This window comes from Prionailurus bengalensis, chromosome B4, assembly GCF_016509475.1.
Source record: "Prionailurus bengalensis isolate Pbe53 chromosome B4, Fcat_Pben_1.1_paternal_pri, whole genome shotgun sequence".
Lineage (NCBI taxonomy): Eukaryota > Metazoa > Chordata > Mammalia > Carnivora > Felidae > Prionailurus > Prionailurus bengalensis.
Window position 1 is genome coordinate 126114501 of NC_057358.1, and position 18695 is coordinate 126133195.

General features: G+C 39.7%; 1 protein-coding gene across 1 annotated transcript in view; it reads left to right on the forward strand.

Moving 5' to 3' along the window:
- POLR3B (RNA polymerase III subunit B) overlaps positions 1 to 18695 on the forward strand; it is a 104101-nt gene that overhangs the window by 50331 nt on the left and 35075 nt on the right. The window contains exons 17-21 of the mRNA XM_043562413.1: positions 2000 to 2074; positions 2642 to 2740; positions 7133 to 7260; positions 15468 to 15677; positions 17996 to 18154. Coding sequence (XP_043418348.1) covers positions 2000 to 2074; positions 2642 to 2740; positions 7133 to 7260; positions 15468 to 15677; positions 17996 to 18154 — 671 coding nt within the window. The remainder of the gene's footprint in view (positions 1 to 1999; positions 2075 to 2641; positions 2741 to 7132; positions 7261 to 15467; positions 15678 to 17995; positions 18155 to 18695) is intronic.

Genomic DNA, 18695 nt, shown 5'->3' on the forward strand with positions numbered 1-18695 from the left:
AATCCCATGACCCTGGGATCACTACCTGAGTCAAAATCCAGAGTCGGACACTCAAACAACTGAGCCACCCACCACCCACGCTCCCCTTTTATGGGGATTCTTAATCCTTCTAGTAAATTCTTACACTTCCAGTAAATTCCTTTAAATTTTTTGTTTTGTTTTAGTAAGTTCCATTTTTGTGTAAATGAGCCAGAATTGGTTTCTCTTCTTTGCAACCAAAGAACCTGAGGTGATGGACGTACCTGAGTTTGAATCCTGACTTCCTACTTACTGACTTGGTGGCTCTGACTTTATTACTTTCCGTGGCTGAAAAAATGTAAATAATAATAATGCCTCCCTAGGATTATCCCAAGAGCTGACTGATGGAAGGTATGGTAAGTGCCTTGTAGGTGCCAGGCTCACATTAGATGCTTATTTGTAGCTATTAACATATTCAATCAGGGGTAGGGAAAACCATGACATTTTCTTAGGTCATTCTGTTTGAGGAGTTTTCTCTTTCCTTACATCCAGTGTATTATGAAATAGTCTGAAAGAAATGAATTTTTTTTAATAGTCATTTTATAATGGCATGACGTAGAGCTGGCAGGATGAACGTGTAGAGTTTATCGAGTGAGTAGAAAGTGAGGGAGGGGCGCCTGGGGGGCTCAGTCGGTGAAGCGTCCAACTTCAGCTCAGGTCACGATCTCACGCCCTGCGAGTTCGAGCCCTGCGTCGGGCTCTGTGCTGACAGCTCAGAGCCCGGAGCCTGCTTCGGATTCTGTGTCTCCCTCTTTCTCTGCCCCAACCCTGTTCATGCTCTGTCTCTCTCTCTCTCTCTGTCAAAAATAAATAAACATTTTTTTAAAAAAGTGTTTTTTTTAATAAAATTAAAACAAAAAGAAAGTGAGGGAGCGGAGTGTGACCCTTGCCCTGCACCCGTGTCCGTCCTCACTTGGGCGTCTCTCCGCCTGAGCTCCATGCAGCCCTCGAATGAGGTGGCAGCGTCTCAGCTTCCCTCCCCGGAAGCCAGGATTTCGAGGTAATGTTGATTTCCATGAAAAGTTCACTCAGTTCATTGCTCAGCGACTTGTGTTCCCCTTTTGTAATTGTGTAGCTCTTCTTCTTAACTGTTTAAAAGTGCTCATTAGTCCTCCAGTAGCTATTTGGACTTTCGGGTAGGGCGCACAAGTGTCTGGGGGTGGCTCACTCCCCGCTGTAAGAGCTGCTTATCCAAATAGCGACAGCCCTTGACGTTTCGGTGCCGCGTGCCATCCTTTGTGTCGGCGTCTCCTCGTGGTGGCGAAGCCCTCGGAGGCAAATCACCCCTGACAGTTACAGGTTAATCTACCAGAACGTGGAAGCCAAAAGCTTTCTCTACCTTACATCCATTCTCTCGTTAAGAAGCTCTGTTTTCTTTAAACGTGTAGCCCCTCTTTCGGTTCGTGTGTAGCTTTACGTGACCTGCCAGCGTAGCCCAGCAGTGTCTGTCCAAAATGGAGCCACTCTGAACAGCTGATGTTCATCAGACCTTTGCTACAGGATGCCATTGTTGTCCTCAGTGACAGTTCTCTGCTGCCGACCTCTTGGGTGGTAGATCACATATTCCTATGTGAAATCTTAGGAAATGCCTTTGGTCTGATGCATCTACATGGTTTTTAAAACCAAGACATTAAAGATTTGTTTCCTCTTTCAATCTTACTGAGTATTGTTTTTGCCTTGTCTTTTCATTTAAAACTAAGTATTTCCTAAGACACTTGGGGGAAATACTGTGTGTATATATATGTGTGCACATGCACATATACACACATGGGCTGGTGTGTGTGTTTTTTTGTGTATACGTGGGAGAGAAAATAGGCCTCTGTGCACTTCACACGTGCAAAGACTACCCGGTGTCCTCAGGCAGTCCAGAAATCAGGTTGATTATATCTCTAGCTTCCTTCATTTTACTGTAGTAAATTTCCTTGCTGACTTAATTCTCCTCTTGAACTACTGTGAATTTGTTATTTTTTTTCCATTCCAGACCCTACATAATTGTTAAGAAACAGAAGCCTGCAGTCACAAATAAACATATGGAAGAGCTGGCTCAGGGGTACAGGTAAATGGCCAAAAGCAAAACTTCTCAATCTCCTTGATACTCATGTATATATGATTTAATCAGCGGTGGCATTTTTTGATCTGAGCTTTTCAGAAAAGTATGTTTTCATTTATAGTCCCTTAATTCCTCTCTACTAAATGTTTCAGCCTTTTAAAAACCTATTCCTCTCTATGTGAATTTGCTTAGACTTTGTAAAATATTAGCAGTTTATATTGTGAGGACCACAGGGTGTTGGTGTAAATTAGCACACTGTGAAGTAACAGGGATATGTTGATTTACACATGGTGGGTCTCTCATCACAGGAGCTTTTTAAAGTCCTAGGAGATATTTTCAGAAGTGGGGGCCAGATTGACAAGTGTCATAGATGTTTTACTGTTTTTATTTCAGTGATTTGTGATCACTGTATGATCCAAGAATAACATGTTTCAGGCATCCCAACATAGTGACACTTTCTGGGAGAGAAAGATGCCTTGGGTGTAAATGAAAGCCAGCATCCTCCATTATCGCATGTAAAACACTGCAGTGAAATGCTGTTCAGTCATGTACATGTCACCAATATTTTCCCAGGAATTTTGAAGATTTCTTACACGAGAGTCTGGTTGAATATTTAGATGTGAATGAAGAAAATGATTGTAACATCGCACTCTATGAACATACAATTAATAAGTAAGTAGGATCCATAACAGCCATAATTAAAACCTGTTCTGATTATAGAAAGAGCTTTCTTTTCATTTCATCTTTTCTGTTGTGTTCCCTCTTAGTAGGAACTGTTAGAAGTATACTGTCTTATAATAAAGCCTTACCCATCCTTTATTCCACTGTAAGAATATCACACCAACTGCTAACAGTCCTTAGATTTCATTATCTTTTCCATTCATTTTACACTTAGTGTGTATTTTTTGAAAGGAATTGCTTCTCTGATTTTGATATTTGATTACTGTCAAAATTGAACTAAGAGGTCAGGCTACGTTAAAGATGTATTTCTCTCTTCTAGAGAGGACACCTGAATTCTTGTCAGTGCAGGAATTCCAGACGTTATATGTTCTAAGGATGTCTCTAAACTTATGTGCAATATTAACAAAAAAATGGTACTATGTTCACAATGTTTCAAAAATAGTGATATTTTTAGAAGCATCTGTTCTCTTTAGAGGACATTAGAGGACATTCCTAGAACTTCCTGTCTGATGCCCAGGACTGATGATACTGCTTACCTGAAACTGGAATTTTCTCAGTTATATTGTTTAATAGGTAGGAGTTTATTACTGGCACCTGATAACTATTTACGTCTTCAGTCAAGAAAGTACTTTTCTGTTTTCTGCCACGAGATGAAATGTACCACTCCCTTTTTGTCTTATTGTGATTTAGTAAATAATGCTTTTCAGTCGGAATCTTTATTCCTTAAAGGCGTGACTGTCTCAAAGTACTGTTTTTATAGTATCATGTGAAGACGGAGTGGACATAGAGGAGAACCGTTCTGTAGTAACCCCTGTAGAGAACTGTGCTGTAGTAACCCTGTGAATAGCAGCGCGTCCTTGTCGCTCAGCCTCTGCTGCTCTCCTCAACACCCACATCCAGCGCTGTAGCTCGTCATGTCGACCTCTGCCATATCCCTGCAGTCTGACCTCTTTTCCCCACCTGCACCTACCATGCCAGTCCAGGCTGCTGCCATTACCTGCCCGGGGCCTCGCAAAAGGCTCCTGACTCTTTGGCACTACTTCCCACACAGTCTGTTCTTAATAGATGAAAGTGGTCTTTTCCCGACTCTTCTCAAACCCCCAGCAGCTTTCCCTCTCCCTTGGAAGTCCTTGCAGAGGCTTCAAGTTCCTGCACCATCTGCCTGCCCCACCTGGTGCCTGCAGCATCCTCTCCTCCCCCTCCTCCCTCACTCTGTTTAACCACACTGGGCTCTTCACACCTCAGGCATGCTTCTGCCTCAGTACCTTTGCGCTGGCCGTTCCCTCGCCTGGAACACTCATACCCTGCATGGCTCACTCTTTCAGCTCCCCCAGGTCTTCACTCGGGTGTCACCTTCTCCGTGCTTTTTCCTGATGACCCCATTTAGAATAGAAACCTCTCCTCTGTGCACACCCCTCTTCACTGCTTTATTTTTCTAGTGCTTATTACCTTACAATAAAATCTGTGAAATGTGTATTTTATTGATTTATCTGTGTATTTATCTTTCCACTAGAAGCTTCACAAAGGCAGGGATTTTTCTCTGTCTTGCTTGCTGTGATAAGGGAATACAGCCATTAGAATCAGTACTACCCAATCACCAAGCTGACCCATACATCAAATTCATTTTATTTTAAAAATAGAAAAAAATTGACACCCTGTAATTCATACATGTGATCTTTTTTTTAAGTGTAGACAAGCATAAAGTAAAAAGAATGAATCTCCTTGCTTTCCCATCCCACCAAACTCCAGCCTCCAGATGTAATCAGTGCTAATGGTTTAATGTACTCTTTCAGATTTTTTTCGAAGGGAATACAAACATACCTACATGGTCACTCACAGTGTATGGGACCAAGGCAGCATAGTTTATGTTTAAACTTGATTTAAACCTACCATCATTACCAACTTCATCATTCTGAACATTTTTTATATTAGCATATGTATATATACCTATATAAATATATTACTTTAGTTTCTTTATATTACATTGACTACACATGAGTAGTTTATTTAACCTGTTGTTGAATATTTAGGCTGTTTTCTGACTTTTCTGCTGTTGCAAACAACAGGTTACAGAATCTTGATTTGAGCTAAATTTAAGGCTCTTATGCACATTGACTAGAAAGTCTCCTATTTCCTGTTCAGGACAGAAGATTGTGGTGGTTTTAATTTCAAATAATAGTATTCCTTTTTGTTTTATAGAAGTCAAAATCAGAGCATTTGGACTTTGAATAATTATCAGAAGATACATGATCTTAGATGTATTGTTATGAAAAGGTCTTTACCTTCTTCATTTTCAGCTTCAATCTGCATAGTTTTTATTTACATGAAGAAATTGGCCCATATTTCAAATTGGCCAATATTTAAACAAAACTGTACATTTAAAACGAACTGTTATTGTAAGCCATAAAATGTCATTATAAGCAGTTTCTCTTTTAAATAAAACAAAACAAAACAAAACCTAGAGCCTTTTCCGTCTCTGCCGACAAAGGCCTAACATATCTGAGAGAGTTGGGGTTCTGCCAGGTCATAAGGTCAAAACTGTGTTCTTCAAACCAAGAGCCACATGGAAAGCATTCTCTCCAACCAAGCTAGGAACATAATTCATATGTGTACTGGAGGAAAAAAAAAAAAAAAACCCATGATGGATGACTGGATAAGTGGGAAATCTTTTGCCATGTGCATTGCAACTAATTTTCCACAATGGGTTGGCCTATCTTGGAAATCACTTCACAGGTACTATAAACCATTGACATTATTTTTTTTTCTTAGTTTATTTATTTTTTGAGAGAGAGAGCAGGGGAGGGGCAGAGAGAGAAGGAGAGAGTATCCCAAGCAGGCTCCACGCTGTCAGTGCAGAGCACGATGTGGGGCTCACACTCAGGAACCAGGAGATCATGACCCGAGCTGAAATCAAGAGGCAGATGCTTAACCCACTGAGCCACCCAGGTGCCCCAGCCACTGAAATGACTAAAATTATGTCTTAGAAATGCTTGAGGAAGGAATAGAGGATCAGCAGAGACCACAGACACTGGATGTGATGTCTGTTACTTTCAGCAAGACCCAGAAACAATCTGGCTACCCTTTCCTTTTAAAATACCTGAACTGCTGTATCATTTAGCCAAAACTGGTATTTTTGCAAAAATGTGTTACAAAAGTAACGAAGATTCTAACACCTACTAGATAAAGTCTTCCTTTGTGTCCAGTACCTACAGCTCAGCTGTCCAATAAAAAAATGTCATGCAAGCCCAGATATCTACATTTTCCAGTAGCCACTCTGAAAAAGAAACAGATGAAGTTAATCTTAGTAACTGTATTTGACCCAGTATATCTAAAATGTTGTCATATCAACATGTAATCAATATAAAAATATTGAGATTTTATGTATTTTTTTCCTTATTATAAGTCTTCAAAATCTGGTGTGCATTTAACGCACATCTCAGTTTGAAGGCTAGATGTTCATTGGAAATACCTGATCTGGTTTCATAACATTTACATTTGAAAAAGTAGACTCACAAGTGTAAGTTGTTACAAACATAACTCAGAGGTTTTGAACAACTGAACTGAGTTATTTAAATTTGAGTTTTTAAAATTTAAAGTAATTGAAATTAAGTAAAATGAAAAATCCCATTCCTTAGTTATACTAATCTAACTGAACAAGTGCTGAACAGCCACACTTACCTGGTGGTTGTAGTGTTGGTCCCCTTACATCTTATAGTAACTTCTTCAGCAGGATCTATTCCTCTTGAAAATGGTCATACAACTTTGTCATTGATACAAGTTGGAAAAGGGCAGAAGAGCAACGCACTCAGCCATGTGGATATTTTTGGTATTGCATTTTGATATGCCCAATATAGTGATTTCTTTATAAGGGTTATTGTTATTAGTATGTAATAATGTTTTATTTTCTTACAGGGGTATTTTGTACTATCTCCCTTCTCTTACATTTCTATAAGTAGTAAGTTTCTATTACTGAAAAAAATAATTCATTTTATTATATTTTATTTTTATCAGTTTTACTAGCAGCAAACATTGAGGTTTTATATAAATTACATGTATTTATGTATAAATTTTTATATTCATATAGACTTATAAATTTTATTATCTAGGTCCTTGGGGGACTTTTGTTTTTATTTGAGAGAGAATGAACAAGCAGGGGAGTAGGGCAGAGGGAGAGAGAGAATCTCAAGCAAGCCCCATGCTCAGTGTAGAGCCCAATGTGGGGCTCGACCCCAGAATCATGACCTAAGCTGAAATCAAGAGTCAGACGCTGAACTAAGCCACCCAGCCACCCCCATTGGGACCTTGATAGTAATATTTTTATACTCTTTAAGAGCTATTTGTTCTAGTTCTTGGTGTCTTAGATGTCTAATTTTTAATTAACAGAGATACCACCCACTTGGAGATTGAGCCCTTCACTCTTCTTGGCGTTTGTGCTGGCCTCATCCCATACCCTCATCATAACCAGTCCCCAAGAAACACATACCAATGTGCCATGGGGAAACAAGCCATGGGTAAGATTTCCTTCTTGAACTTGGTTGCAAATACTTGGAAAAAGGCTTAAATCTTTATCCTTACTCAGTAGTATGAAATGTTTGGTTAAGTCAGACATTGCTAATTCCTGAGTGTTACTGACCTCAGAGGGTTGCCTGTGAACTCCGCAGGGCTTACAGGTGCCCCGCCATGTTTGAAGCATAAACAGAAATAGAGAAAACCTCTCTGAACTTGTTCCTTTGACCAAACAAGGAGATATATAATAGATGTCACAGAATGACAAGGCGGTAAACATGAAGAGAAAAGCTCTATAAAATGTCAGTTGTGAACCAGAAGAAATGGAAGAAAGAGCAGAAAAACACAAGGTGGAGGGAAGAGAGGGAGGAAGAGAGCCGAAGATGCATGGTATATATTAGAATGTGCTAGTGATGGTCAGGGTGACAGTCATTGCACCCATTACATCCTCATCCTTGCTCCCATAGCTTCTGAAACACCAGTTCATGTCATACAAATTTCTGAATTCGTTTTTCTTCCATTTTCTTTCCTCTCTCCTCCATGTATCTATTAATTTATCTGCTCTCCATCCATAACACTTGTTGAACATCATGTGTAGACCAGACAGTGAGTCTGGGACCTGAACATGGAGAGGTGAGACAGAGCCCTGTCCTCAAAGGGTTCACAGTCTAGTAGGAGAGCCCAACAAGAACAACTATAATTCAAGATATGTGATAGGTGCTGGAGTTGACCAACAGCTGGTATCTTAGGGAATGAGAGCTGAAAGGTCACTAGAGGTTAGAGAGTAGGTTGTTTCCGAAGAATAGAACTGAACCGGGTCTTGAAAGACCCTGAGTATTTTTCACAGGCATGAAAATAGAAGCAAGCGTTGCATGGGGCATCTTGGTGCTTTGGTATGGGTGTTTAGCCCAATATGGGTATGGTGGCATACTGGGAGGGGCACCACATATTAACGATTTTTGGTTTTATCTTGAAGGTGATATGGCAAAGATACCAGGCCAAAACAAGAAAAAGTTTTGCTTATAAACTTTTTCTGAAATGTTTCTTAAAAATCATTTAAAAATGTTTTCTAAATCCTAGTGAGTTTAATAAGTTCTATTTTCATTTATGTCTGTGACATCAATATGGTATGTCATTTCTGGTTTAAAGTATGATACAACGAGCTTCGTAAAGAAACCGAAAGATTTTTGCATTGTCTTTGAGTAACCACCAGAAAGCATTTAGCTTCCCAGTTGCCAGCAATCAGCTGCAACTGACCGTAGCTTGACAATTAAGGAATCCTACCTCTCATCCCAGATAACGTATGTTTCTTTTCGAGTTTTTATATTGCGCTTTGGTTGGCAAAACATGTTGTTCTGCAACCATTTACCTGAATGACGTAATGCCTGGACAGTTCAGAATAATTCCCAGTGGGAAAATCTAAGCCGAGGCTCATCAATTTCGCCTTTCCCATTCATCCTCAGCAGCAGTGTAGGCTGATTTCCCGCTTGTGCTTGTGACTTGCTAACAAGTTGAAATATACAGTACTGAACCTTGTGTGTCATGAAAGGGCTATCACTTCTATTGGGTTTACCAAACCATTTTGTTTCATGATGTGAATCCTGGCTGAAACAATACACCTTTTGTGTAGAACCTTCAGCAGAATTAACGGAAGACTAATCACTTCATCGCTAATGCCACTCTTTGCTTGTGTTTGAACATTGAAACAGAAAGGGCTACGAATCTATCTCCACTTGGTGAATCTTTTTTTTTTTTTTTAATAAAGAAGAGACTTGAAGGGAAGAAATAATATTTTTATTTTTGTAACTCGTCTCCCTACCAGGAAAAAAAAAAAAAAAGCCTTTATTTTGTGGCCATGAGTATCTGCAACGTTTGGTTAGTTACCACACACAGTTAAGCAGGATCAGTGTGTACAGAAAGCCAATTCAGTGTCTGTAGAGTTCTTTTGTAGTTTTCTGTGTGAAGGTTTTTTTTCTCGTTTTGTTTTGAGTGTCATTTGCAATTCATTGTCTGTGTTTTCTGAGGTTGGTGTATTCAGCTGCTCTGACCCTGGGTCCTGCACATTTAGCTCCTTGGATACAATCCTCTGACGTTACTGCTGACGCTAGGAAGACAAAAGCCACTGAATATCTTAAGTAATAATAAAAAAAAAAAAGCCTTTGTTACTGTTTGTTATTATAAAACACCTGACTGGGAAGAAAAGCATCAAGATAAAAGTACATTCAGAGTTGGCACATTACATGGCCACGTTTCTCTTCGGACGCTGAAATAGCTGTAGAAGTACCAAGCTAGGTCTAGATGAAAACTCCCAAAAGGAACAAGGCCAGCAGAGGGAGAAGACCCACAGCAGAGACCCAGGTCTGTAAAGCAGACCTAGCACTTTGAGTTGGACTTCTCGGAGTCATTTTAATTCCATGCAGTCTCGGCTGCTGGTAACTAAAAGTCGTGCTATCCCATTTTAAGTAGGAGCCATTGCTGAAGACTGTATACATCTCAGGGATTCTGTGTGAATGTTCTAAAGTATTATTTTAGTGCCGTTCATCCGTTAGTCCATATGGATAGTGGAAGACAGTAGCCCAGAATTAACACACTACATATTCTAGCCAACCTGGAAGATTTGCTGTCTACTTTTCACTACCAACCGTCTGCCCCGAGTGAACAGAGTGAGAAAATGAGAGAAAGTCATTTTTCTGTCACTACCAAGGAGACCAAGATGAGCACAAAGCACAGACTGAAAGCCTCACCTTGTACATAAGAGAAAGCTCACTTTAGTCATGAAACCCCAGCAGAGGTGTTTCTTAAATCTAAGGTTCTTTAAGTTGTTAATAAAGTACAGGTTTCCACACACCATCTTATTGTGCTACTAAGAAAGACCTAACCTCTGTTGTGACAAGGTTCCGAGCAAGAAGCCAGGTAGACGTGTGTGGAATTGGCGAGGGTGACCTGGGTCACTCAGCGCTCCAAGTGAAGGCTGTGTGTCGGAGTTGCATTGTACGTACTCCCTGGAACCAGACGCCAGTCCACGAGTCACGCTTTCATATCCTGCCTGTTTTATTAATTGGCAATCCGCTAGTGGAACACTTTCTCCTAGTTAAAGGGATCTTTCAGTCACTATCAGCTCGGTTCATGAATATGCATCACACACCTCCCCTAGGCCCAGTCTCTTCCCAGCCCTCCTTCACCTCCAAATTGCTCAGACTTTTTATCTATTTATTTATTTATTAGCTCAGGAAGTAACGTAGCTTCTGTTTTAGTTTTTGTTTTCAGTAGATGCTGTTCCAGAGCAGATAGCTCCCTCTCTTGTATTCCCCACTTCACAGTAGAGTTAGAGTGGGTTGTCCTAAAAGTAGCCTAGAAGATTTTGAGATCTTAGAAATACATAATATACAAAGATCCTCATAAAATTTTGTTTCATTCTACATCTTCCTCTACATTTCATTCAACTTTCGGTTTGATTTTCTTTTTTTAGAATATTTATTCTTTATCAATTTGGTGGGTACAGAATGAAAAGACGTCTTGACCAAATTATCCCTGACAATTGTATTTAGAATTTCACTGTTTGTTCAAAAAAAATTTTATTTAAATCCTTGTCAGTATTTCAGATGTAAGATTGTATGATGTTTCCTGAGACTAGAATGCTAATAATGAATACTTAATGGAGATAAAATTAAACTGTCGTCCGGTTTGTAGGGTTAGCTTTGGAGGCGGAACAGGTGACAATGCAGAGGTCAAGGGATGTATGTTTGTGTTACTGCTAATATTAGTAGTATTGTTAATGAATGATGCCGCTTACTGACTACTCAGATGATTTATATGCATTTCTTCTTTTAATCATAATAATCCTGTCAGATCTAATACGTACCTTTTGTGTTTCTGACAAGGAAACAGACTCCCACTTTGGTTGAGTAACTTCTAAAAGGTTACGTTATATCTTCTGTGCAATGTTATCTATAAAACTTAACTAAAATTCTTCTCAACTGAAACTTATTTCCTCACTTTTTCCTCTTCACTGCAGACCACGATCAAGGTGGCTTCGCTGCTAGACTGTAGGATATAAGCGCCTTCGAGAAAAGATTATGTCTGTGTTATTTATTACTGTATCCTTGGTGCCTAGCATAGTGCCAGCTCAGTAGGTATAGTAAGATACACAATCTGAGGCAGGCTCCAGGGTCTGAGCTGTCAGCGTAGAGCCCAACGTGGGGCTCAAACACACAAGCCCTGAGATCATGACCTGAGCCAAAGCTGGACACTTAACTGACTGAGCCACCCAGACGTCCCAAAAGTCTTCATGACTTTGAATGACCTAAGATTTCTTAGAATTCAAAAAGTGCAGGCTGTGAAGAAGAAAAAAATGAATCATTTGGACTTTCTCAAAATTAAACTTCTGCTCTATGAAAGATCTTAATCCACAGAATGGGAGCAAGTATTTGCAATATAGATGTATAACATCAGATAAAGGATTTGTATCCAGTATATATAAAGAACTCTTCAGTGACAAGACAGCTCAGTTAAAAGATGGCAAAAACAAAAACCAGACACTTCACAAAGGGTAATAGTAATAGGAATGACCAGTAAGTTCATGAAAGTATATTCGTTGTTACTAGTCATCAGATAAATGTAAATTAAAACTGAGACACCACAACATGCTTATTAGCACAACTAACATGGGAAAGACATATTAAGTGTCAGGATGCAGAGCAGCTAAGAAGCACATACAGTGTTGGTGTGAACATAAATGGTATAACACTTTGGGAAATTATTAAGTAGTTTTTAGGTTACCCTTACCAAATCCCACTGCTCTGTATTTACCCAAGAGAAGTGAACAAAGTCTTGTGCATGAATGTTAATAGCAGCTTTATTCACAAGTACCCCAAACTGGAAACAAGGCCAGTGTCCATCAGCAGGTGAATGGGTAAATAAACTGTTTATACGTGCAGCAGAATACTTCTCAGCAATAATGAAGAGTGAATATGATACAGCCACATGGATGGACCTTGGAGTCATTATGCTAAGTGAAAGCAGCAGCAAAAGAGTGTCCCTGCTGCATGATTCCCTTTATATAAAATTCTAGAAAGTGCGAGCTATAATGATAAACAGCAGTGGTTGCCTGGGGTCATGGATAGGGAGGGATCTTTTTTGGGAGTGTCGGAAGTGTTCTGGATCCTGATTGTTGTGGTGATTTTACAGAGGCATAAATCTGTCAGAACTCCTCAATACTTACACTTTAAATGATAAAGTTTGTTGGTTTTAATAATGTTCTCAAATAAAAAGAAACTGGACAAAGGAAGACAGAAAACATAAATTCATTAAACTTTATTTTATGTTTTTCAGTATGCGTTTCCTTATATTCTCCTAAGCTACATGTATCTTTACCAACCTTTTTTCATCCTACCTTAAAACATGTCCTCACTGTTTTAACCTACATCTACATACTTTGCTGTGCCAACCTGCAACTTAGGAAAGTTATGGTCAAGAAAATGTGATTTTGTAAGAAAGATTATGTCCTGGGTAATGAGGAAATGAGACTGTAGTTAGGGCAAAATGGAGCAGTGGGAGGGAGAACCCAGATTCTGGTCTCCTTGCATTAGTTACTACGTAGACGCAATGCCCTTTTTAAGGAAGCTGAAAACAGTAAGAGGCATCCTATTTTGAGCCTGTGCTTCACCAGACCAGTCTTTTAATTTCTGCATGACATTTTCTCAAAAAGCTTACTTATTGGCAAAATAGTCATCAGGCTTTTTATAAAAATTATCGAGTGTGATGGCATTTTGAAGTTTTATGATAGAGAAGTCATAGTTTATAAATCCTGTTTTAACCAACACACCCATCAGTGCTGTTAAAAATGTATATACACATGTGCTCCTACAAATTCTTCAAAAAGCCTTTAAGGAGAATTTCTAATGAGATCATAAGCACCAGACATTTGCTAAACCATTTTGCTGTTCATCCATTCAGTGGTCAGGTCAGTTGTAATGCCTGAGAATTATGTTCTGGGCCTGGTAGCACAATTTATAGCAGGATCTCATCTCTTTCACCATTGTTTGGGGGTGCAGCCATCAATGCCTTCCCTGCTGCATAATAATGCTTGTCTCAGGTTTCAGAAGACGGGTTTGGCAGCCTGGTGGGACATTGCCTGAACCCTTGTCTCAAGCTGGGTGGAGGATACAATTGGAGCTGAAATCTCAACATAAATTTTAAACGATTTCATGTAAAAGGACAAACTTATTGTCAGTGAACTTTACCACGATCCAGGCAACAGTGATTTTATTTCTGAAACAGTGATCCATTACCAGGTATCCTGCCCAGTTTATTAGTTGGCACTAAAATAACATAAATTAATTGGCAGTTTAGTGGAAACTCAACAAAAAGTTCATGAGATTCAGTTTAACTATTTTTTTCAGCTGAATCTTGATAAGTTTTCTTGAGATTTAAGTGCAAATATTTATTATAAAAATATGCAATTCAGTTTTGTTTACTGACACTTACTGAGCCTCTATAGTGAGCCCTGAAGGTTTCATGATTTCTTTCAATAGTAATTTTCAAGGAGTCCCATATCATTTTTGCTGCGTGAATATGTTATTTTCATCCCTGAATTGAAATCACCATTGATTTCATGACATGAGTACAGAGGAAAAGGTGAAGGAAATAATGAGTTTTGATATCTGCTCACCTTAGAGCTTAACTCCATTAAATGGCACATGGGCATCTTGGGACATGTGGGTATTGAGGATGTGTCCCTATGCAAGCATGTGAAAGAGAAAAAGTGACTTAAGCTACCTTCTTAGCCACTCAAGGGAAAAGAAGAGACGCCTGGGAGAAGTTAAAGAGGCTCAGTAACCCACACATAAGTTCAGGAGTAGGGCAAGTGTGAGTCCCCATTTTAAGGTCTCTGAGTAGGAGCAACTATGTATTCACAAGACCATGAGAGTGAAACGCTTTTTTGGTGCAAGTCTCTGAACCTTAGTGAGCCCCTACGGGGGAAAGGGACAAAGAATAACATCCTAATTTCACTTCCAGTTGACAGGAACAACTTCCAAGGTCCCAACAGGTGGAAAGTCTGATTGCTAAGGACAGAAAAGCCTGTACCTGATTGGACAGGACCTTGGATTTCTTAGAGGAAGGGGCCACCATGCCTTTCCCCGTTTTATCTCCCCTGTTGGGTATAGAGTAGTTGTGTGTTCATTGCTTAGTAAATGAAGAGTTAAACAAATGGGTAAATCCACTCTTCTCTGCTTTCACTTTCCTCCTTTTCGTTCCTTTCTTTTCCTCCGTTTTCTCTTTTCTTTTTCATTTAGAACTTTTCCAATGGTTGATTAATTTTTATGAAACGTATCCTTACCTGTCAGCACTCGGCAGTGGTTTCTAATTACCTTCTCATCCCAGTAGCTGGAACTGTGTCCATAACATGCTAGAACTGAGTTTAAGAAATGTGGATTTACCTATGCAATTATGAAATGTGGATTACCTATGAAACCAGTAGAGACTGGTTCCTCAATGGGGTTAGGTTGGTATACTTTGGGTGTGATTTTTCCTCTTTGTAGGACTTTTTTTTTTTTTTTTTTAAGATTTGTTTATTTTTGAAGTGGCAGTTGGGGGGAGTGGGGGCGGAGAACAGAAGATCTGAAGTGGGCTCCCCACTAACAGCAGTGAGCCGGATGGAGGGCTCGAACCCACGAACCATAAGATCACGACCCGGGCTGAAGTCAGATGTTCAGTAAACTGAGCCACCCAGGCACCCGTGCAAATGTTTCCTCTTTTATAGGACTTTTAACCTTATGGAGAAAAATTGCTTTTAAAAGTCGTTAGCCACTATGAGGGTATTATTGCTTTTGAAACGTTTAACCTGAAGGTTTTCTTCATTTTAGTGAAATTTAATACCTTTTTTTAATCTCGGTACACATGGCTACCTAATTTTTTTTTTTTTTTTTTTTTTTTTTTTTTAAATTTTTTTTTCCACGTTTTTATTTATTTTTGGGACAGAGAGAGACAGAGCATGAACGGGGGAGGGGCAGAGAGAGAGGGAGACACAGAATTGGAAACAGGCTCCAGGCTCCGAGCCATCAGCCCAGAGCCCGACGTGGGGCTCGAACTCACGGACCGCGAGATCGTGACCTGGCTGAAGTCGGACGCTTAACCGACTGCGCCACCCAGGCGCCCCGTAATTATTTTACATAATAGAATGTGCACTTTGTTTTGTCCAATATCAATGAAGGTACCATTGGATACAACCAGCGGAACAGAATCGATACTCTCATGTATCTGCTAGCATATCCACAAAAACCCATGGTTAAAACAAAGACCATTGAGTTGATAGAATTTGAGAAACTGCCAGCTGGACAGAATGCAACAGTTGCCGTGATGAGTTACAGCGGTTATGATATTGAAGATGCCCTTGTTTTAAACAAGGCTTCCTTGGACAGAGGTAAGTGGGTCTACAGAGCTCATGATGTGCAGAACTGGGTATAATAAGGATAATCAGCTAAAAGTCACCTGGTGTCAAAATGTTAATGTCAGTTTCAAGTGATTTGAATTTTGTAACATACAAACAGGAGGTGGTTAGGTTTCAGTGTTGACTTTTTTAATGAATATTACATAGAGGTAATTTGTTAAATGTATTATTAAGTGTATCTTTGTTGTTGTTATTTTACTTTATTGGGGACTTGAGAGAGTTCCTCAACAGAAAACATGCAAGAATTTGTTTATTTCCTAGCAGGAATTACAATAAATGAAAAACGGTTTTTGGATATATCTAGTTAGTCAACAACAAATTGAGAAGGCCATAGCAATATTTCTGTGTTAAAGGGTTTTTTAATTGTATGTCTCAACCCCATAATGTTAGACCTTTTAGTTAGGAAAATGCTAAAAGTTAAAAATACCCATGCACAGACCCCCGACCTACCAGTTCCTGTGCAATCTTTTTGTCAGTTTTCTGACAGTTTACTTTTGCAAGTCACTGCTCATGGTTTGTTAGCTGTCACCTGACCTGAAGTCTGACTCCTCTCTTCATAATCTCTCTCTTTTTCCTCCCTGGCATACTCACTCTGCCTTCCCCTTTACTCTCTGTAGTTGCTAGGCAGCCGTAATAGCACTCCTAGACATGTGTCTTTGGCATTAATGTTGGCTGCACTTAATTTATGCCTCTTTTTTTTCCTCCAGATGACAACAGCCATGCTTTAAAACTAGATGTTTTCCTTTCTGATTAACTGGTAACGTTTATGTGGAAATCTGAAGACTTTGTGATATCTGTCAGAAACTCTGCAACACCATTTAATGATCTGAGTTTACTGTCCTCTAGCTTTTAAGCTATCACCTGTAAATAAAATGTCCATTCACACTTGGAGGAAAACGCTTCTTGATTTCAGGCAGCTCAGATTCCCACTGCACTCTAACACGTTGCAGTTAATGGCCAGTGTACGGAATTTCAAGATCATGTAATGTTTCCAAAGCAGCTGGCTCGCTGAGCGGAGTTTATTATGGCCACACACAATTTACCAGGAGCCATAATGACTGAGACCTTTCTCGGAGACATACTAACATCCTCATCTCCTGTCCAGATGTCGAAATTTGTTACTTCATCGCACGGTCACCTTCATATTTTAAAAGTTACATTCGAGCAGGGAGGCTTTATTTAGAAACCCACTTTTTCCTGATTTTCTAAACCCACGTTCTTAGATTTCTTATTAAGAGTTCTGCCTTTGGTGGAGAATCGTAAGTGAAGGATTTTACAGCCATGCATTTATTTCATCAGTAATAGCTGACATTTAATCCTGAGGTGTCTCCCTATTTAAGTAAACTCTGACATGGCTCAGTATATGCTAGGGCGATTAGAGAAAGAATGCAGTTTAGAATAACTGCTTGGCCAAAGGGAGAAAAGAAAAGAAATGCAGTCACAGAATCTTGGGTGACTCTACAGCAGATGGGTCTTCTTGAGGGATTCAGTGCGGGAAGGTTTTCCTCCACCTAAAGGTTTCCTTCTGTTCCTTTTGCTTATCTTTCATAATGCTTATTTAGATTGTTGGTTGGTGTCAGGACTTTTCCCTCATTCACTAGATAAATGTGATCCAAAAGTATAATCAGAGTAAACTCTCATCTTCGGGGCACAGACAAATGATTTCTCCTGTTAAAATTATTTGACTGCGGCTTCTTTTCATTTTCTCTCCTCTCTGGAGAAAAATTAATCTTTTTGTGCCCTTGTTTGGGACTTCCTCTGAGTGCCAAAATTGGAAAAAGGAAAACTTTTCAGAGAAGGTTAGCAGAAGTTATGCACCAGAAGGGTGTGTGGGAAGAATCTTGGTTGATCAGTAGACATGGTGTGTTTCCACACTGCCACCCAGCTGGCTGGGCGACCTAGGCCACGTGACTTCCCTGGACCTCATTTTGTAGCACTTGTAACACTGTACCTAGAGCAGCTAAGCTAGGTGGTCTCTGGGGCCCTTTCCGGTTCCCATATTCTGTGGCTCTGTGCCCTGAAAGAATCACAGTGATGTTCAGGTTTCTCTCACCTTTCTCCATCATGACAGGATGTATTCCATGCTGGAACATGGTTGTAGAGATTCCAGTGTTCATGTGGATAGTAGGTGTTGGAGAGTTTCTGAGCCAGTTCTTTGGATTATCAGGTTGCTATTTGGCCATCCCAGATGACCCAAATGTAGAGCAAGTTGTGGGTCGTTCAGTAACACAAATACATGTTTTCTCATAGTCGTGTTGGTGGTTCTGACCCCCAGTTTGGTTTCATTTTAGGCTTTGGGCGCTGCCTTGTATATAAAAATGCTAAATGTACATTGAAGCGCTATACCAATCAGACTTTTGATAAAGTGATGGGGCCGATGTTGGACGCTGCTACGAGGAAACCCATCTGGCGACACGAAATTTTAGATGCGGATGGTATCTGTTCTCCAGGTAAGAGCCCTTTTTAAAAACAATTTAAATGTATACTCTTTGCAACATGAAAGTTATGCATCAGTATTTCTGAACATTTGGTAACAGGGAAGAAAAAAATAACAACTTACAAAACCACTTTCCTAACTCAAACAGTGTGGTCATTTTTGATGAATTTCCCTTCTAGTCTATTTTTCTACGCATATATTTTTACATAGTAGTAGTTCTATTCCAATTATACTTTTCTACTTAAAATTTTGAAGCACAGAAAAGCCACTTTAAGGAAATGTTTAAAACAAAATGCTTTAAGAGTGTAAATGCCATTTCCCTGCATCTACACTGGCGTTTTTCATCATTTGTGCATCTAACATGCAGACTGACTTGAGACTCTTCTTCCCCCAAAAGTGTGACTCCGTGATAATTACAAACTCGCAGTGAATTTTGTTGATGCCACCACAGCCCCTGCCCTTGAGTCTTACAGTCCAGCGTGGGAGGCTGACAGTGACCAGAGGATCACATGTAAACATATGTCACATCATAGCCAGGCTAAGGAACCCTATAA